The sequence below is a fragment of the Procambarus clarkii genome, chromosome 5 (assembly GCF_040958095.1).
Source record: "Procambarus clarkii isolate CNS0578487 chromosome 5, FALCON_Pclarkii_2.0, whole genome shotgun sequence".
In the NCBI taxonomy this organism is placed as follows: domain Eukaryota; kingdom Metazoa; phylum Arthropoda; class Malacostraca; order Decapoda; family Cambaridae; genus Procambarus; species Procambarus clarkii.
In genome coordinates this window covers 15,034,916-15,056,313 of record NC_091154.1, presented here as the reverse complement: position 1 = coordinate 15,056,313, position 21,398 = coordinate 15,034,916, and the positions used below count along the sequence as shown (strand labels likewise).

At 41.7% G+C, this 21,398-nt stretch overlaps 3 protein-coding genes across 3 annotated transcripts; all 3 read left to right on the top strand.

Annotated features, from left to right (window-relative positions):
* The first annotated feature begins 4,695 nt into the window (after positions 1–4,695).
* Positions 4,696–5,067, top strand: LOC138351124 (ribosomal RNA-processing protein 8-like). Its single transcript, XM_069302758.1, has one exon. It carries the CDS (start codon positions 4,696–4,698, stop codon positions 5,065–5,067), a length of 372 nt encoding a protein of 123 aa, XP_069158859.1.
* Positions 5,068–9,144: 4,077 nt separating this feature from the next.
* LOC138351118 (ribosomal RNA-processing protein 8-like) lies at positions 9,145–9,516 on the top strand. The gene has a single exon (XM_069302750.1). The coding sequence runs from the start codon at positions 9,145–9,147 to the stop codon at positions 9,514–9,516; it is 372 nt and encodes a 123-aa protein (XP_069158851.1).
* A 3,072-nt stretch (positions 9,517–12,588) lies between these two features.
* On the top strand, positions 12,589–20,444 carry LOC138351110 (putative uncharacterized protein DDB_G0274435). Its single transcript, XM_069302741.1, has 7 exons — positions 12,589–12,693; positions 12,999–13,119; positions 14,080–14,363; positions 16,152–16,556; positions 17,179–17,298; positions 17,796–17,939; positions 20,145–20,444. The coding sequence occupies exons 1-7, from the start codon at positions 12,589–12,591 to the stop codon at positions 20,442–20,444; spliced, it is 1,479 nt and encodes a 492-aa protein (XP_069158842.1).
* The last annotated feature ends 954 nt before the right edge of the window (positions 20,445–21,398 follow it).

Here is a 21,398-nt window from a genome sequence, read left to right as displayed (position 1 = left end):
CTTAATAAAAATTATTATTATTAATTATTATTATTATTATATGTATCATGACATTTAAAATACGTTTTATTAAAACGTTATGGCCTCACTTTTTAAAGTCGTCTTTACAAATTTTCAAAATACGCATTTTAAACGTAATTTAAAACGTGTCCAAAACAATGAAATGTCGTTTTTAGGACGTTTTGAAAACGGGAAAATATTTAGTGGGAACAGGCTGAATTAGCCCGGGAATGTGAACGAGAACAACACCAGCTACAAGAAGAAAAAGCTGAAATACAACGTGTGCGTTAACAAGAACAATTCTGGCTCTACGAACAAAAAGTTGAATTAGAACGTGCATGTGAACAAGAACGACTCCAGACCCTGCAACATGAAGCTGAACGTCAACATGCTGACCTGCAACGCCAACGTCAAGAACAAGAAGCTAAACTACAACGCCAACGTCAAGAACAAGAAGCTGACTTACAACGTCAACGTCAGGAACAAGAAGCTGAACAACAACGTCAACGCCAAGAACAAGAAGCTGAACTACAACGTCAACGTCAAGAACAAGAAGCTGACCTACGTCTTCGAAGAGAAAGAGAACTACTGCAAATCCTAGCTGAAGAGCTTCAACTCAAGAGACAACAAGAGGATGATAGAGTTGGCATCACGTTATGCTTGGAACAAGGTAGATCAGACACCGCGCTCGAGTTCCGGCACCAGGAGTTAGAACTTGAAAGTACCCACCTCTCTCAGTGCCGTGAAGCAGAAGCCAACTTACCAGTATGTTTTAAGCCTACAAATTGTATTAATATGATGCCGCCTTTTGTGGAGGCAGAAGTAGACTCATTTTTTGTCATTCGAGGCCTTGGCCACCCCTTTACAATGGCTTAGGAATCAATGGTCTATACTTCTCAGGTCACACCTTACAGGAAGAACTGTCTTAACCCTCGTTACTCTTGCAAACGAGACTGACTACGATGTACTCAAGCAAGCAGTCCTTGACGCCTATTTACTTTCCACTGAGAGCTACCGACGACGCTTCAACGTTCAGGTTACAAAATTAACGTTTTAAAAACCTTTGCTCCAACATGTATCATGACATTTAAAATACGTTTTATTAAAAAGTTATGGCCTCACTTTTTAAAGTCGTCTTTACAAATTCTCAAAATACGCATTTTAAACGTAATTTAAAACGTGTCCAAAACAATGAAATGTCGTTTTTAGGACGTTTTGAAAACGGGAAAATGTTTAGTGGGAAGAGGCTGAATTTGCCCGGGAATGTGAACGAGAACAAAGCCAGCTACAAGAAGAAAAAGCTGAAATACAACGTGCGCGTTAACAAGAACAATTCTGGTTCTACGAACAAAAAGCTGAATTAGAACGTGCATGTGAACAAGAACGACTCCAGACCCTGCAACATGAAGCTGAACGTCAACAAGCTGACCTGCAACGCCAACGTCAAGAACAAGTAGCTGAACTACAACGTCAACGTCAAGAACAAGAAGCTGACTTACAACGTCAACGTCAAGAACAAGAAGCTGAACTACAACGTCTAGAACAAGAAGCTGACTTACAACGTCAACGTCAAGAACAAGAAGCTGAACTACAACGTCAACGTCAAGAACAAAAAGCTGAACTACAACGTCAACGTCAAGAACAGGAAGCTGACTTACAACGTCAACGTCAAGAACAAGAAGCTGAACTACAACGTCAAGAACAAGAAGCTAACTTACAACGTCAACGTCAAGAACAAGAAGCTGAACAACAACGTCATCGCCAAGAACAAGAAGCTGATCTACGTCGTCGAAGAGAAGTAGAACTGATGCAAATCCTAGCTGAAGAGCTTCAACTCAAGAGACAACAAGAGGAGGATGGAGTTGGCATCACGTTATGCTTGGAACAAGGTAGATCAGACACCGCACTCGAGTTCCGGCGCCAGGAGTTAGAACTTGAAAGTACCCACCTCTCTCAGCGCCGTGAAGCAGAAGCCAACTTACCAGTATGTTTTAAGCCTACAAATTGTATTAATATGATGCCGCCTTTTGTTGAGGTAGAAATAGACTCATTTTTTGTGTCATTCGAGGCCTTGGCCACCCAGTTACAATGGTTTAGGAATCAATGGTCTATACTTCTCAGGTCCCACCTTACAGGAAGAGCTGTCTTAACCCTCGTTACTCTTGCAAACGAGACTGACTACGATGTACTCAAGCAAGCAGTCCTTACGCCTATTTACTTTCCACTGAGAGCTACCGACGACGCTTCAACGTTCAGGTTACAGAATTAACGTTTTAAAAACCTTTGCTTCAACATGTATCATGACATTTAAAATACGTTTTATTAAAACGTTATGGCCTCACTTTTTAAAGTTGTCTTTACAAATTCTCAAAATACGCATTTTAAACGTAATTTAAAACGTGTCCAAAACAATGGAATGTCGTTTTTAGGACGTTTTGTAAACGGGAAAATGTTTAGTGGGAACAGGCTGAATTAGCCCGGGAATGTGAACGAGAACAACGCGAGGTACAAGAAGAAAAAGCTGAAATACAACGTGTGCGTTAACAAGAACAATTCTGGCTCTACGAACAAAAAGTTGAATTAGAACGTGCATGTGAACAAGAACGACTCCAGACCCTGCAACATGAAGCTGAACGTCAACAAGCTGACCTGCAACGCCAACGTCAAGAACAGGAAGCTGAACTATAACGCCAACGTCATGAACAAGAAGCTGACTTACAACGTCAACGTCAGGAACAAGAAGCTGAACAACAACGTCAACGCCAAGAACAAGAAGCTGAACTACAACGTCAATGTCAAGAACAAGAAGCTGACCTACGTCGTCGAAGAGAAAGAGAACTACTGCAAATCCTAGCTGAAGAGCTTCAACTCAAGAGACAACAAGAGGAGGATAGAGTTGGCATCACGTTATGCTTGGAACAAGGTAGATCAGACACCGTGCTCGAGTTCCGGCGCCAGGAGTTAGAACTTGAAAGTACCCACCTCTCTCAGTGCCGTGAAGCAGAAGCCAACTTACCAGTATGTTTTAAGCCTACAAATTGTATTAATATGATGCCGCCTTTTGTGGAGGCAGAAGTAGACTCATTTTTTGTGTCATTCGAGGCCTTGGCCACCCCTTTACAATGGCTTAGGAATCAATGGTCTATACTTCTCAGGTCACACCTTACAGGAAGAACTGTCTTAACCCTCGTTACTCTTGCAAACGAGACTGACTACGATGTACTCAAGCAAGCAGTCCTTGACGCCTATTTACTTTCCACTGAGAGCTACCGACGACGCTTCAACGTTCAGGTTACAAAATTAACGTTTTAAAAACCTTTGCTCCAACATGTATCATGACATTTAAAATACGTTTTATTAAAACGTTATGGCCTCATTTTTTAAAGTCGTCTTTACAAATTCTCAAAATACGCATTTTAAACGTAATTTAAAACGTGTCCAAAACAATGAAATGTCGTTTGTAGGACGTTTTGAAAATGGGAAACTGTTTAGTGGGAACAGGCTGAATTAGCCCAGGAATGTGAACGAGAACAACGCCAGCTACAAGAAGAAAAAGCTGAAATACAACGTGTGCGTTAACAAGAACAATTCTGGCTCTACGAACAAGAAGTTGAATTAGAACGTGCATGTGAACAAGAACGACTGCAGACCCTGCAACATGAAGCTGAACGTCAACAAGCTGACCTGCAACGCCAACGTCAAGAACAAGAAGCTGAACTACAACGCCAACGTCAAGAACAAGAAGCTGACTTACAACGTCAACGTCAGGAACAAGAAGCTGAACAACAACGTCAACGCCAAGAACAAGAAGCTGAACTACAACGTCAACGTCAAGAACAAGAAGCTGACCTACGTCGTCGAAGAGAAGGAGAACTACTGCAAATCCTAGCTGAAGAGCTTCAACTCAAGAGACAACAAGAGGAGGATAGAGTTGGCATCACGTTATGCTTGGAAAAAGGTAGATCAGACACCGCGCTCGAGATCCGGCGCCAGGAGTTAGAACTTGAAAGTACCCACCTCTCTCAGCGCCGTGAAGCAGAAGCCAACTTACCAGTATGTTTTAAGCCTACAAATTGTATTAATATGATGCCGACTTTTGTGGAGGCAGAAGTATACTCATTTTTTGTGTCATTCGAGGCCTTGGCCACCCAGTTACAATGGTTTAGGAATCAATGGTCTATACTTCTCAGGTCCCACCTTACAGGAAGTCTGTCTTAACCCTCGTTACTCTTGCAAACGAGACTGACTACGATGTACTCAAGCAAGCAGTCCTTGACGCCTATCTACTTTCCACTGAGAGCTACCGACGACGCTTCAACGTTCAGGTTACAGAATTAACTTTTTAAAAACCTTTGTTCTAAAACGTTATATCATGACATTTAAAATACGTTTTATTAAAACGTTATGGCCTCACATATTAAAGTCGTCTTTACAAATTCTGAAAATACGTATTTTAAACGTAATTTAAAACGTGTACAAAACAATGAAATGTCGTTTTTAGTACGTTTTGAAAACGGGAAAATGTTTAGTGGGAAAAGCCTGTATTAGCCCGGGAATGTGAACGAGAACAACGCCAGCTACAAGAAGAAAAAGCTGAAATACAACGTGTGCGTTAACAAGAACAATTCTAGCTCTACGAACAAAAAGTTGAATTAGAACGTGCATGTGAACAAGAACGACTCCAGACCCTGCAACATGAAGCTGAACGTCAACAAGCTGACCTGCAACGCCAACGTCAAGAACAAGAAGCTGAACTACAACGTCAACGTCAAGAACAAGAAGCTGACTTACAACATCAACGTCAAGAAGAAGAAGCTGAACTACAAAGCCAACGTCAAGAACAAGAAGCTGACTTACAACGTCAACGTCAAGAACAAGAAGCTGAACAACAACGTCAACGCCAAGAACAAGAAGCTGAACTACAACGTCAAGAACAAGAAGCTGACTTACAACGTCAACGTCAAGAACAAGAAGCTGAACTACAACGTCAACGCCAAGAACAAGAAGCTGAACTACAACGTCAACGTCAAGAACAAGAAGCTGACTTACGTCGACGAAGAGAAATAGAACTACTGCAAATCCCAGCTGAAGAGCTTCAACTCAAGAGACAACAAAAGGAGGATGGAGTTGGCATCACGTTATGCTTGGAACAAGGTAGATCAGACACCGCACTCGAGTTCCGGCGCCAGGAGTTTGAACTCGAAGGTACCCACCTCTCTCAGCGCCGTGAAGCAGAAGCCAACTTACCAGTATGTTTTAAGCCTACAAATTGTATTATTATGATACCACCTGTTGTAGAGGCAGAAGTAGACTCATTTTTTGTGTCATTCGAGGCCTTGGCCAACCAGTTACAATGGCCTAGGAACCAATGGCCTATACTTCTCAGGTCACACCTTACAGGAAAAGCTGTCTTAACCCTCATTACTCTTGCAAACGAGACTGACTACGATGTACTCAAGCAAGCAGTCCTTGACGCCTATTTACTTTCCACTGAGAGCTACCGACGACGCTTCAACGTTCAGGTTACAGAATTAACGTTTTAAAAACATTTGCTCCAACATCTGCCCGAAACGCTTTGCGTAATAGTGGCTTTAGGCATTGTATGTAGTAGCTCTATCTATAAAGCCAACAAACTTTGTAAAATCTCTTTATGTATGTACCTTTACCTAAATAAAAATTATTATTATTAATTATTATTATTATTATATGTATCATGACATTTAAAATACGTTTTATTAAAACGTTATGGCCTCACTTTTTAAAGTCGTCTTTACAAATTTTCAAAATACGCATTTTAAACGTAATTTAAAACGTGTCCAAAACAATGAAATGTCGTTTTTAGGACGTTTTGAAAACGGGAAAATATTTAGTGGGAACAGGCTGAATTAGCCCGGGAATGTGAACGAGAACAACACCAGCTACAAGAAGAAAAAGCTGAAATACAACGTGTGCGTTAACAAGAACAATTCTGGCTCTACGAACAAAAAGTTGAATTAGAACGTGCATGTGAACAAGAACGACTCCAGACCCTGCAACATGAAGCTGAACGTCAACATGCTGACCTGCAACGCCAACGTCAAGAACAAGAAGCTAAACTACAACGCCAACGTCAAGAACAAGAAGCTGACTTACAACGTCAACGTCAGGAACAAGAAGCTGAACAACAACGTCAACGCCAAGAACAAGAAGCTGAACTACAACGTCCACGTCAAGAACAAGAAGCTGACCTACGTCTTCGAAGAGAAAGAGAACTACTGCAAATCCTAGCTGAAGAGCTTCAACTCAAGAGACAACAAGAGGATGATAGAGTTGGCATCACGTTATGCTTGGAACAAGGTAGATCAGACACCGCGCTCGAGTTCCGGCACCAGGAGTTAGAACTTGAAAGTACCCACCTCTCTCAGTGCCGTGAAGCAGAAGCCAACTTACCAGTATGTTTTAAGCCTACAAATTGTATTAATATGATGCCGCCTTTTGTTGAGGTAGAAATAGACTCATTTTTTGTGTCATTCGAGGCCTTGGCCACCCAGTTACAATGGTTTAGGAATCAATGGTCTATACTTCTCAGGTCCCACCTTACAGGAAGAGCTGTCTTAACCCTCGTTACTCTTGCAAACGAGACTGACTACGATGTACTCAAGCAAGCAGTCCTTGACGCCAATCTACTTTCCACTGAGAGCTACCGACGACGCTTCAACGTTCAGGTTACAGAATTAACGTTTTAAAAACCTTTGCTTCAACATGTATCATGACATTTAAAATACGTTTTATTAAAACGTTATGGCCTCACTTTTTAAAGTTGTCTTTACAAATTCTCAAAATACGCATTTTAAACGTAATTTAAAACGTGTCCAAAACAATGAAATGTCGTTTTTAGGACGTTTTGTAAACGGGAAAATGTTTAGTGGGAACAGGCTGAATTAGCCCGGGAATGTGAACGAGAACAACGACAGGTACAAGAAGAAAAAGCTGAAATACAACGTGTGCGTTAACAAGAACAATTCTGGCTCTACGAACAAAAAGTTGAATTAGAACGTGCATGTGAACAAGAACGACTCCAGACCCTGCAACATGAAGCTGAACGTCAACAAGCTGACCTGCAACGCCAACGTCAAGAACAAGAAGCTGAACTACAACGCCAACGTCAAGAACAAGAAGCTGACTTACAACGTCAACGTCAGGAACAAGAAGCTGAACAACAACGTCAACGCCAAGAACAAGAAGCTGAACTACAACGTCAATGTCAAGAACAAGAAGCTGACCTACGTCGTCGAAGAGAAAGAGAACTACTGCAAATCATAGCTGAAGAGCTTCAACTCAAGAGACAACAAGAGGAGGATAGAGTTGGCATCACGTTATGCTTGGAACAAGGTAGATCAGACACCGTGCTCGAGTTCCGGCGCCAGGAGTTAGAACTTGAAAGTACCCACCTCTCTCAGTGCCGTGAAGCAGAAGCCAACTTACCAGTATGTTTTAAGCCTACAAATTGTATTAATATGATGCCGCCTTTTGTGGAGGCAGAAGTAGACTCATTTTTTGTGTCATTCGAGGCCTTGGCCACCCCTTTACAATGGCTTAGGAATCAATGGTCTATACTTCTCAGGTCACACCTTACAGGAAGAACTGTCTTAACCCTCGTTACTCTTGCAAACGAGACTGACTACGATGTACTCAAGCAAGCAGTCCTTGACGCCTATTTACTTTCCACTGAGAGCTACCGACGACGCTTCAACGTTCAGGTTACAAAATTAACGTTTTAAAAACCTTTGCTCCAACATGTATCATGACATTTAAAATACGTTTTATTAAAACGTTATGGCCTCATTTTTTAAAGTCGTCTTTACAAATTCTCAAAATACGCATTTTAAACGTAATTTAAAACGTGTCCAAAACAATGAAATGTCGTTTTTAGGACGTTTTGAAAACGGGAAACTGTTTAGTGGGAACAGGCTGAATTAGCCCGGGAATGTGAACGAGAACAACGCCAGCTACAAGAAGAAAAAGCTGAAATACAACGTGTGCGTTAACAAGAACAATTCTGGCTCTACGAACAAGAAGTTGAATTAGAACGTGCATGTGAACAAGAACGACTGCAGACCCTGCAACATGAAGCTGAACGTCAACAAGCTGACCTGCAACGCCAACGTCAAGAACAAGAAGCTGAACTACAACGCCAACGTCAAGAACAAGAAGCTGACTTACAACGTCAACGTCAGGAACAAGAAGCTGAACAACAACGTCAACGCCAAGAACAAGAAGCTGAACTACAACGTCAACGTCAAGAACAAGAAGCTGACCTACGTCGTCGAAGAGAAGGAGAACTACTGCAAATCCTAGCTGAAGAGCTTCAACTCAAGAGACAACAAGAGGAGGATAGAGTTGGCATCACGTTATGCTTGAAAAAAGGTAGATCAGACACCGCGCTCGAGATCCGGCGCCAGGAGTTAGAACTTGAAAGTACCCACCTCTCTCAGCGCCGTGAAGCAGAAGCCAACTTACCAGTATGTTTTAAGCCTACAAATTGTATTAATATGATGCCGACTTTTGTGGAGGCAGAAGTATACTCATTTTTTGTGTCATTCGAGGCCTTGGCCACCCAGTTACAATGGTTTAGGAACCAATGGCCTATACTTCTCAGGTCACACCTTACAGGAAAAGCTGTCTTAACCCTCATTACTCTTGCAAACGAGACTGACTACGATGTACTCAAGCAAGCAGTCCTTGACGCCAATCTACTTTCCACTGAGAGCTACCGACGACGCTTCAACGTTCAGGTTACAGAATTAACTTTTTAAAAACCTTTGTTCTAAAACGTTATATCATGACATTTAAAATACGTTTTATTAAAACGTTATGGCCTCACATATTAAAGTCGTCTTTACAAATTCTGAAAATACGTATTTTAAACGTAATTTAAAACGTGTACAAAACAATGAAATGTCGTTTTTAGTACGTTTTGAAAACGGGAAAATGTTTAGTGGGAAAAGCCTGAATTAGCCCGGGAATGTGAACGAGAACAACGCCAGCTACAAGAAGAAAAAGCTGAAATACAACGTGTGCGTTAACAAGAACAATTCTAGCTCTACGAACAAAAAGTTGAATTAGAACGTGCATGTGAACAAGAACGACTCCAGACCCTGCAACATGAAGCTGAACGTCAACAAGCTGACCTGCAACGCCAACGTCAAGAACAAGAAGCTGAACTACAACGTCAACGTCAAGAACAAGAAGCTGACTTACAACATCAACGTCAAGAAGAAGAAGCTGAACTACAAAGCCAACGTCAAGAACAAGAAGCTGACTTACAACGTCAACGTCAAGAACAAGAAGCTGAACAACAACGTCAACGCCAAGAACAAGAAGCTGAACTACAACGTCAAGAACAAGAAGCTGACTTACAACGTCAACGTCAAGAACAAGAAGCTGAACTACAACGTCAACGCCAAGAACAAGAAGCTGAACTACAACGTCAACGTCAAGAACAAGAAGCTGACTTACGTCGACGAAGAGAAATAGAACTACTGCAAATCCCAGCTGAAGAGCTTCAACTCAAGAGACAACAAAAGGAGGATGGAGTTGGCATCACGTTATGCTTGGAACAAGGTAGATCAGACACCGCACTCGAGTTCCGGCGCCAGGAGTTTGAAATCGAAGGTACCCACCTCTCTCAGCGCCGTGAAGCAGAAGCCAACTTACCAGTATGTTTTAAGCCTACAAATTGTATTAATATGATGCCGCCTTTTGTGGAGGCAGAAGTAGACTCATTTTTTGTCATTCGAGGCCTTGGCCACCCCTTTACAATGGCTTAGGAATCAATGGTCTATACTTCTCAGGTCACACCTTACAGGAAGAACTGTCTTAACCCTCGTTACTCTTGCAAACGAGACTGACTACGATGTACTCAAGCAAGCAGTCCTTGACGCCTATTTACTTTCCACTGAGAGCTACCGACGACGCTTCAACGTTCAGGTTACAAAATTAACGTTTTAAAAACCTTTGCTCCAACATGTATCATGACATTTAAAATACGTTTAATTAAAAAGTTATGGCCTCACTTTTTAAAGTCGTCTTTACAAATTCTCAAAATACGCATTTTAAACGTAATTTAAAACGTGTCCAAAACAATGAAATGTTGTTTTTAGGACGTTTTGAAAACGGGAAAATGTTTAGTGGGAAGAGGCTGAATTAGCCCGGGAATGTGAACGAGAACAAAGCCAGCTACAAGAAGAAAAAGCTGAAATACAACGTGCGCGTTAACAAGAACAATTCTGGTTCTACGAACAAAAAGCTGAATTAGAACGTGCATGTGAACAAGAACGACTCCAGACCCTGCAACATGAAGCTGAACGTCAACAAGCTGACCTGCAACGCCAACGTCAAGAACAAGTAGCTGAACTACAACGTCAACGTCAAGAACAAGAAGCTGACTTACAACGTCAACGTCAAGAACAAGAAGCTGAACTACAACGTCTAGAACAAGAAGCTGACTTACAACGTCAACGTCAAGAACAAGAAGCTGAACTACAACGTCAACGTCAAGAACAAAAAGCTGAACTACATCGTCAACGTCAAGAACAGGAAGCTGACTTACAACGTCAACGTCAAGAACAAGAAGCTGAACTACAACGTCAAGAACAAGAAGCTGACTTACAACGTCAACGTCAAGAACAAGAAGCTGAACAACAACGTCATCGCCAAGAACAAGAAGCTGATCTACGTCGTCGAAGAGAAGTAGAACTGATGCAAATCCTAGCTGAAGAGCTTCAACTCAAGAGACAACAAGAGGAGGATGGAGTTGGCATCACGTTATGCTTGGAACAAGGTAGATCAGACACCGCACTCGAGTTCCGGCGCCAGGAGTTAGAACTTGAAAGTACCCACCTCTCTCAGCGCCGTGAAGCAGAAGCCAACTTACCAGTATGTTATAAGCCTACAAATTGTATTAATATGATGCCACCTTTTGTTGAGGTAGAAATAGACTCATTTTTTGTGTCATTCGAGGCCTTGGCCACCCAGTTACAATGGTTTAGGAATCAATGGTCTATACTTCTCAGGTCCCACCTTACAGGAAGAGCTGTCTTAACCCTCGTTACTCTTGCAAACGAGACTGACTACGATGTACTCAAGCAAGCAGTCCTTACGCCTATTTACTTTCCACTGAGAGCTACCGACGACGCTTCAACGTTCAGGTTACAGAATTAACGTTTTAAAAACCTTTGCTTCAACATGTATCATGACATTTAAAATACGTTTTATTAAAACGTTATGGCCTCACTTTTTAAAGTTGTCTTTACAAATTCTCAAAATACGCATTTTAAACGTAATTTAAAACGTGTCCAAAACAATGAAATGTCGTTTTTAGGACGTTTTGTAAACGGGAAAATGTTTAGTGGGAACAGGCTGAATTAGCCCGGGAATGTGAACGAGAACAACGCCAGGTACAAGAAGAAAAAGCTGAAATACAACGTGTGCGTTAATAAGAACAATTCTGGCTCTACGAACAAAAAGTTGAATTAGAACGTGCATGTGAACAAGAACGACTCCAGACCCTGCAACATGAAGCTGAACGTCAACAAGCTGACCTGCAACGCCAACGTCAAGAACAAGAAGCTGAACTACAACGCCAACGTCAAGAACAAGAAGCTGACTTACAACGTCAACGTCAGGAACAAGAAGCTGAACAACAACGTCAACGCCAAGAACAAGAAGCTGAACTACAACGTCAACGTCAAGAACAAGAAGCTGACCTACGTCGTCGAAGAGAAAGAGAACTACTGCAAATCCTAGCTGAAGAGCTTCAACTCAAGAGACAACAAGAGGAGGATAGAGTTGGCATCACGTTATGCTTGGAACAAGGTAGATCAGACACCGTGCTCGAGTTCCGGCGCCAGGAGTTAGAACTTGAAAGTACCCACCTCTCTCAGTGCCGTGAAGCAGAAGCCAACTTACCAGTATGTTTTAAGCCTACAAATTGTATTAATATGATGCTGCCTTTTGTGGAGGCAGAAGTAGACTCATTTTTTGTCATTCGAGGCCTTGGCCACCCCTTTACAATGGCTTAGGAATCAATGGTCTATACTTCCAGGTCACACCTTACAGGAAGAACTGTCTTAACCCTCGTTACTCTTGCAAACGAGACTGACTACGATGTACTCAAGCAAGCAGTCCTTGACGCCTATTTACTATCCACTGAGAGCTACCGACGACGCTTCAACGTTCAGGTTACAAAATTAACGTTTTAAAAACCTTTGCTCCAACATGTATCATGACATTTAAAATACGTTTTATTAAAACGTTATGGCCTCACTTTTTAAAGTCGTCTTTACAAATTCTCAAAATACGCATTTTAAACGTTATTTAAAACGTGTCCAAAACAATGAAATGTCGTTTTTAGGACGTTTTGAAAACGGGAAAATGTTTAGTGGGAAGAGGCTGTATTAGCCCGGGAATGTGAACGAGAACAAAGCCAGCTACCAGAAGAAAAAGCTGAAATAATACGTGCGTGTTAACAAGAACAATTCTGGTTCTACGAACAAAAAGCTGAATTAGAACGTGCATGCGAACAAGAACGACTCCAGACCCTGCAACATGAAGCTGAACGTCAACAAGCTGACCTGCAACGCCAGCGTCAAGAACAAGAAGCAGAACTACAACGTCAACGTCAAGAACAAGAAGCTGACTTACAACATCAACGTCAAGAACAAAAAGCTGAACTACAACGTCAAGAACAAGTAGCTGACTTACAACGTCAACGTCAAGAACAAGAAGCTGAACCACAACGTCAACGTCAAGAACAAGAAGCTGAACTACAACGTCAACGTCAAGAACAAGAAGCTGACTTACAACGTCAACGTCAAGAACAAGAAGCTGAACTACAACGTCAACGCCAAGAACAAGAAGCTGAACTACAACGTCAACGTCAAGAACAAGAAGCTGACTTACGTCGTCGAAGAGAAGTAGAACTACTGCAAATCCTAGCTGAAGAGCTTCAACTCAAGAGACATCAAGAGGAGGATGGAGTTGGCATCACGTTATGCTTGGAACAAGGTAGATCAGACACCGCACTCGAGTTCCGGCGCCAGGAGTTTGAACTTGAAAGTACCCACCTCTCTCAGCGCCGTAAAGCAGAAGCCAACTTACCAGTATGTTTTAAGCCTAAAAATTGCATTATTATGATCCCACCTTTTGTTGAGGCAGAAGTAGACTCATTTTTTGTGTCAATCGAGGCCTTGGCCACCCAGTTACAAAGGCCTAGGAACCAATGGCCTATACTTCTCAGGTCACACCTTACAGGAAAAGCTGTCGTAACCCTCATTACTCTTGCAAACGAGACTGACTACGATGTACTCAAGCAAGCAGTCCTTGACGCCTATTTACTTTCCACTGTGAGCTACCGACGACGCTTCAACGTTCAGGTTACAGAATTAACGTTTTAAAAACCTTTGCTCCAACATGTATCATGACATTTAAAATACGTTTTATTAAAACGTTATGGCCTCACTTTTTAAAGTCGTCTTTACAAATTCTCAAAATACGCATTTTAAACGTAATTTAAAACGTGTCCAAAACAATGAAATGTAGTTTTTAGGACGTTTTGAAAACGGGAAAATGTTTAGTGGGAACAGGCTGAATTAGCCCGGGAATGTGAACGAGAACAATGCCAGCTACAAGAAGAAAAAGTTGAAATACAACATGCGCATTAACAAGAACAATTCTGGCTCTAAAAACAAAAAGCTGAATTAGAACGTGTATGTGAACAAGAACGACTCTAGAGCCTGCAACATGAAGCTGAACGTCAACAAGCTGACCTGCAACGCCAACGTCAAGAACAAGAAGCTGAACTACAACGTCAACGTCAAGAACAAGAAGCTGACTTACAACGTCAACGTCAAGAACAAGAAGCTGAACTACAACGTCAAGAACAAGAAGCTGACTTACAACGTCAACGTCAAGAACAAGAAGCTGAACTACAACGTCAACGTCAAGAACAAAAAGCTGAACTACAACGTCAACGTCAAGAACAAGAAGCTGACTTACAACGTCAACGTCAAGAACAAGAAGCTGAACTACAACTTCAAGAACAAGAAGCTGACTTACAACGTCAACGTCAAGAACAAGAAGCTGAACAACAACGTCAACGCCAAGAACAAGAAGCTGACCTACGTCGTCGAAGAGAAGTAGAACTGATGCAAATCCTAGCTGAAGAGCTTCAACTCAAGAGACAACAAGAGGAGGATGGAGTTGGCATCACGTTATGCGTGGAACAAGGTAGATCAGACACCGCACTCGAGTTCCGGCGCCAGGAGTTAGAACTTGAAAGTACCCATCTCTCTCAGCGCCGTGAAGCAGAAGCCAACTTACCAGTATGTTTTAAGCCTACAAATTGTATTAATATGATGCCGACTTTTGTGGAGGCAGAAGTAGACTCATTTTTTGTTTCATTCGAGGCCTTGTCCACCCAGTAACAATGGCTTAGGAATCAATGGTCTATACTTCTCAGGTCACACCTTACAGGATGAGCTGTCTTAACCCTCATTACTCTTGCAAACGAGACTGACTACGATGTACTCAAGTAAGCAGTCCTTGACGCCAATTTACTTTCCACTGAGAGCTACCGACGACGCTTCAACGTTCAGGTTACAGAATTAACTTTTTAAAAACCTTTGCTCGAAAACGTTATATCATGACATTTAAAATACGTTTTATTGAAACGTTATGGCCTTACGTTTTAAAGTCTTCTTTACAAGTTCTCAAAATACGTATTTTAAACGTAATTTAAAACGTGTCCAAAAGAATGAAATGTCGTTTTTAGGACGTTTTTAAAACGGGAAAATGTTTAGTGGTAAGAGGCTGAATTAGCCCGGGAATATGAACGAGAACAACGCCAGCTACAAGAAGAAAAAGCTGAAATACAACGTGCGCATTAACAAGAATAATTCTGGCTCTACGAACAAAAAGCTGAATTAGAACGTGCATGTGAACAAGAACGACTCCAGACCCTGCAACATGAAGCTGAACGTCAACAAGCTGACCTGCAACGCCAACGTCAAGAACAAGAAGCTGAACTATAACGTCAACGTCAAGAACAAGAAGCTGACTTACAACATCAACAACAAGAACAAGAAGCTGAACTACAACGTCAAGAACAAGAAGCTGACTTACAACGTCAACGTCAAGAACAAGAAGCTGAACTACAACGTCAAGAACAAGAAGCTGACTTACAACGTCAACGTCAAGAACAAGAAGCTGAACTACAACGTCAACGCCAAGAACAAGAAGCTGAACTACAACGTCAACGTCAAGAACAAGAAGCTGACTTACATCGTCGAAGAGAAGTAGAACTACTGCAAATCCTAGCTGAAGAGCTTCAACTCAAGAGACAACAAGACGAGGATGGAGTTGGCATCACGTTATGCTTGGAACAAGGTAGATCAGACACCGCACTCGAGTTCCGGCGCCAGGAGTTAGAACTTGAAAGTACCCACCTCTCTCAGCGCCGTGAAGCAGAAGCCAACTTACCAGTATGTTTTAAGCCTACAAATTGTATTATTATGATACCACCTTTTGTAGAGGCAGAAGTAGACTCATTTTTTGTGTCATTCGAGGCCTTGGCCACCCAGTTACAATGGCATAGGAACCAATGGCCTATACTTCTCAGGTCACACCTTACAGGAAAAGCTGTCTTAACCCTCATTACTCTTGCAAAAGAGAGTGACTACGATGTACTCAAGCAAGCAGTCCTTGACGCCTATTTACTTTCCACTGAGAGATACCGACGACGCTTCAACGTTCAGGTTACAGAATTAACGTTTTAAAAACCTTTGCTCCAACATGTATCATGACATTTAAAATACGTTTTATTAAAACGTTATGGCCTCACTTTTTAAAGTCGTCTTTACATATTCTCAAAATACGCATTTTAAACGTAATTTAAAACGTGTCCAAAACAATGAAATGTCGTTTTTAGGACGTTTTGAAAACGGGAAAATGTTTAGTGGGAAGAGGCTGAATTATTCCGGGAATGTGAAAGAGAACAACGCCAGCTACAAGAAGAAAAAGTTGAAATACAACATGCGCGTTAACAAGAACAATTCTGGCTCTACGAACAAAAAGCTGAATTAGAACGTGTATGTGAACAAGAACGACTCCAGACCCTGCAAAATGAAGCTGAACGTCAACAAGCTGACCTGCAACGCCAACGTCAAGAACAAGAAGCTGAACTACAACGCCAACGTCAAGAACAAGAAGCTGACTTACAACGTCAACGTCAAGAACAAGAAGCTGAACAACAACGTCAACGCCAAGAACAAGAAGCTGAACTACAAAGTCAACGTCAAGAACAAGAAGCTGACCTACGTCGTCGAAGAGAAGGAGAACTACTGCAAATCCTAGCTGAAGAGCTTCAACTCAAGAGACAACAAGAGGAGGATAGAGTTGGCATCACGTTATTCTTGGAACAAGGTAGATCAGACACCGCGCCCGAGTTCTGGCGCCAGGAGTTAGAACTTGAAAGTACCAACCCCTCTCAGCGCCGTGAAGCAGAAGCCAACTTACCAGTATGTTTTAAGCCTACAAATTGTATTAATATGATGCCGACTTTTGTGGAGGCAGAAGTATACTCATTTTTTGTTTCATTCGAGGCCTTGGATACCCAGTAACAGTAGCTTAGGAATCAATGGTCTATACTTCTTAGGTCACACCTTACAGGATGAGCTGTCTTAACCCTCATAACTCTTGCAAACGAGACTGACTACGATGTACTCAAGTAAGCAGTCTTTGACTCCTATTTACTTTCCACTGAGAGCAACCGACGACGCTTCAACGTTCAGGTTACAGAATTAACTTTTTAAAAACCTTTGCTCGAAAACGTTATATCATTACATTTAAAATACGTTTTATTAAAACGTTATGGCCTTACGTTTTAAAGTCTTCTTTACAAATTCTCAAAATACGTATTTTAAACGTAATTTAAAACGTGCCCAAAAGAATGAAATGTCGTTTTTAGGACGTTTTGAAAACGGGAAAACGTTTAGTGGGAAGAGGCTCAATTAGCCCGGGAATGTGAACGAGAACAACGCCAGCTACAAGAAGAAAAAGCTGAAATACAACGTACGCGTTAACAAGAATAATTCTGGCTCTACGAACAAAAAGCTGAATTAGAACGTGTATGTGAACAAGAACGACTCCAGACCCTGCAACATGAAGCTGAACGTCAACAAGCTGACCTGCAATGCCAACGTCGAGAATAAGAAGCTGAACTACAACGTCAACGTCAAGAACAAGAAGCTGACTTACAACGTAAACGTCAAGAACAAGAAGCTGAACTACAACGTCAAGAACAAGAAGCTGACTTACAACGTCAACGTCAAGAACAAGAAGCTGAACTACAACGTCAACGTCAAGAACAAGAAGCTGAACTACAACGTCAACGTCAAGAACAAGAAGCTGACTTATAACGTCAACGTCAAGAACAAGAAGCTGAACTACAACGTCAGGAACAAGAAGCTGACTTACAACGTCAACGTCAAGAACAAGAAGCTGAACTACAACGTCAACGTCAAGAACAAGAAGCTGACTTACAACGTCAACGTCAAGAACAAGAAGCTGAACTACAACGTCAAGAACAAGAAGCTGACTTACAACGTCAACGTCAAGAACAAGAAGCTGAACAACAACGTAAACGCCAAGAACAAGAAGCTGAACTACAACGTCAACGTCAAGAACAAGAAGCTGACTTACGTCGTCGAAGAGAAGTAGAACTACTGCAAATCCTAGCTGAAGAGCTTCATCTCAAGAGACAACAAGAGGAGGATGGAGTTGGCATCACGTTATGCTTGGAACAAGGTAGATCAGACACCGCGCTCGAGTTCCGGCGCCAGGAGTTAGAACTTGAAAGTACCCACCTCTCTCAGCGCCGTGAAGCAGAAGCCAACTTACCAGTATGTTTTAAGCCTACAAATTGTATTAATATGATACCACCTTTTGTAGAGGCAGAAGTAGACTCATTTTTTTCATTCGAGGCCTTGGCCACCCAGTTACAATGGCCTAGGAATCAATGGTCTATACTTCTCAGGTCACACCTTACAGGAAGAGCTGTCTTAACCCTCATTACTCTTGCAAACGAGACTGACTACGATGTACTCAAGCAAGCAGTCCTTGACGCCTATTTATTTTCCACTGAGAGCTACCGACGAAGCTTCAACGTTCAGGTTACAGAATTAACGTTTTAAAAACCTTTGCTCCAACTTGTATCATGACATTTAAAATACGTTTTATTAAAACACTTTCGCGCATCCGAGCAGACCGTCGTTGTCACCAATATTATTAATCACACCGCACGCGTGCCACTGTCGGGAGTCACGAGAAAAAATATTTGTAGAAAATCCATTTATTATCCGATCAACTTGGGAATAGTTTACAAATGTTTGCCATAAAATGTACGTTTTTTCTAATAGCCGAACAGCTTGTTAAAGAGAACGTCGTGGCAGTGAATCTTCATGGTAAAACAATTGTATTATTGACACGACGAGTATAATCGACGTAGTTTTTATATATGTTGCCGGTCGAACGCACCCTTATGTGACCTTTAATACTTATGTTCTTATAGAACATTCAATTGCGAGCACATTGGTATAAAAATGAAATACATACATCGACAAATAAAGTCAGGACAGTGAATTGAATATACACTTTTCAAAGCGAGTTTCGCTGATATGCCGCCGTGGGTAACACTTCGGCCACTTCCCACACTCTTTTGGGTGGGCTACGACATTGAATATATATTTATATGCATATGTCCGTGTAGAGAATTTTATTTGGATTCCAATGATACCACAGTTAGCGATGTAGGACAACTGTAGGCTTCGCAACCATTAAGAGAGTGGAAACATTTTGTTGCTGTTTGGCGCTCTCGGCGAGTGATCTGAATAGTTTTTTATTTGGTGTTGATAATCCTTATGCTTTGGCGGCCTTTTATAGGTATGTTCGTATAGACAATTTTATTGCGAACACAGTGATACCAAATTTAAATACGTGCGCCTTCAATTATTGTCAGGACAGTCAAAAGAGTGTACACTTTTTCGGTCTTACCGCGTAGGCGCGCGAACCGCCAAAAGCACATTGGGTATGATTTTTTCTTGAACGCCGAGAGTGCGAAAGTGTATTAAAACGTTATGGCCTCACTTTTTAAAGTCGTCTTTACAAATTCTCAAAATACGCATTTTAAACGTAATTTAAAACGTGTCCAAGACAATGAAATGTCGTTTTTAGGACGTTTTGAAAATGGGAAAATGTTTAGTGGGAAGTGGCTGAATTAGCCCGGGAATGTGAACGAGAACAATGCCAGCTACAAGAAGAAAAAGCTGAAATACAACGTGCGCGTTAACAAGAACAATTCTGGCTCTACGAACAAAAAGCTGAATTAGAACGTGTATGTGAACAGGAACGACTCCAGACCCTGCAACATGAAGCTGAACGTCAACAAGCTGACCTGCAACGCCAACGTCAAGAACAAGAAGCTGAACTACAACGTCAACGTCAAGAACAAGAAGCTGAACTATAACGTCAACGTCAAGAACAAGAAGCTGAACTACAACGTCAAGAACAAGAAGCTGACTTACAACGTCAACGTCAAGAACAAGAAGCTGACTTACAACGTCAACGTCAAGAACAAGAAGCTGAACTACAACGTCAAGAACAAGAAGCTAACTTACAACGTCAACGTCAAGAACAAGAAGCTGAACTACAACGTCAACGTCAAGAACAAGAAGCTGACTAACAACGTCAACGTCAAGAACAAGAACCTGACTTACAACGTCAACGTCAAGAACAAGAAGCTGAACTACAACGTCAAGAACAAGAAGCTGACTTACAACGTCAACGTCAAGAACAAGAAGCTGAACTACAACGTCAACGTCAAGAACAAGAAGCTGAACAACAACGTCAACGCCAAGAACAAGAAGCTGACTTACAACGTCAACGTCAAGAACAAGAAGCTGAACTACAACGTCAACGTCAAGAACAAGAAGCTGAACAACAACGTCAACGTCAAGAACAAGAACCTGACTTACAACGTCAACGTCAAGAACAAGAAGCTGAACTACAACGTCAAGAACAAGAACCTGACTTACAACGTCAACGTCAAGAACAAGAAGCTGAACTACAACGTCAACGCCAAGAACAAGAAGCTGAACAACAACGTCAACGCCAAGAACAAGAAGCTGAACAACAACGTCAACGTCAAGAACAAGAAGCTGAACTACAACGTCAACGTCAAGAACAAGAAGCTGAACAACAACGTCAACGTCAAGAACAAGAAGCTGAACAACAACGTCAACGCCAAGAACAAGAAGCTGAACAACAACGTCAACGCCAAGAACAAGAAGCTGAACAACAACGTCAACGCCAAGAACAAGAAGCTGACCTACATCGTCGTTGAGAAGTAGAACTAATGCAAATCCTAGCTGAAGAGCTTCAACTCAAGAGACAACAAGAGGAGGATGGAGTTGGCATCACGTTATGCTTGGAACAAGGTAGATCAGACACCGCACTCGAGTTCCGGCGCCAGGAGTTAGAACTTGAAAGTACCCACCTCTCTCAGCGCCGTGAAGCAGAAGCCAACTTACCAGTATGTTTTAAGCCTACAAATTGTATTAATATGATGCCGCCTTTTGTGGAGGCAGAAGTAGACTCATTTTTTGTGTCATTCGAGGCCTTGGCCACCCAGTTACAATGGCTTAGGAATCAATGGTCTATACTTCTCAGGTCCTACCTTACAGGAAGTCTGTCTTAACCCTCGTTACTCTTGCAAACGAGACTGACTACGATGTACTCAAGCAAGCAGTCCTTGACGCCTATTTACTTTCCACTGAGAGCTACCGACGACGCTTCAGGGAGTATATAAAAACTCAGGCTCAAACCTACGTGGAGTTTGTGCAGACCAAAACTAGGTATTTTTTAAAATGATTAGAATCAGCTCAGGTGACCACATTTCAAGAACTTATCAATTTAAAACTGATGGAAGAGTTTACCCGCTGAGTACCAAACCCCATACGAGTATATATCTGGCAGATTACGAACCTCAGTAAATGTGCACAGTTAGCTGTTACTTACAGTTTAATTCATAAATCTTTTGACTCAGGTTACAGTAAACCATCTTGGTCCAGTCAAGCTTCACCTAAAGTAAGTCGTAAAGACACTAACTATGCACTTTACTGTCGTTACTACAAAACATATGGACACCTCATTGACCAGTGTCCAAATCCTAAGTGTAAAACCACTAATACAGTTTCAACTAAGCCAAAGCATCCACCCACTAAGCATACCAAACCTGTACTACATGTAAATGTTCCTGTTAGTGATCTTGCTTTATTTGACAGACATGTGTATCCAGGAACTGT

What these genes read in the sequence shown, in the direction of transcription:
- LOC138351118 (XM_069302750.1), top strand. Translation starts at nt 9,145, where the DNA reads ATGAAGCTGAACGTCAACAAGCTGACCTGCAACGCCAACGTCAAGAAC.
- LOC138351110 (XM_069302741.1), top strand. Translation starts at nt 12,589, where the DNA reads ATGAAGCTGAACGTCAACAAGCTGACCTGCAACGCCAGCGTCAAGAAC. An exon ending in AAGCAGAAGCCAACTTACCA is followed by an intron (nt 14,364 to 16,151) that starts GTATGTTTTAAG and finishes GAACGACTCCAG; the next exon opens with ACCCTGCAAAATGAAGCTGA. An exon ending in ACAAGAAGCTGACTTACAAC is followed by an intron (nt 17,299 to 17,795) that starts GTAAACGTCAAG and finishes CTTCATCTCAAG; the next exon opens with AGACAACAAGAGGAGGATGG.
- LOC138351124 (XM_069302758.1), top strand. Translation starts at nt 4,696, where the DNA reads ATGAAGCTGAACGTCAACAAGCTGACCTGCAACGCCAACGTCAAGAAC.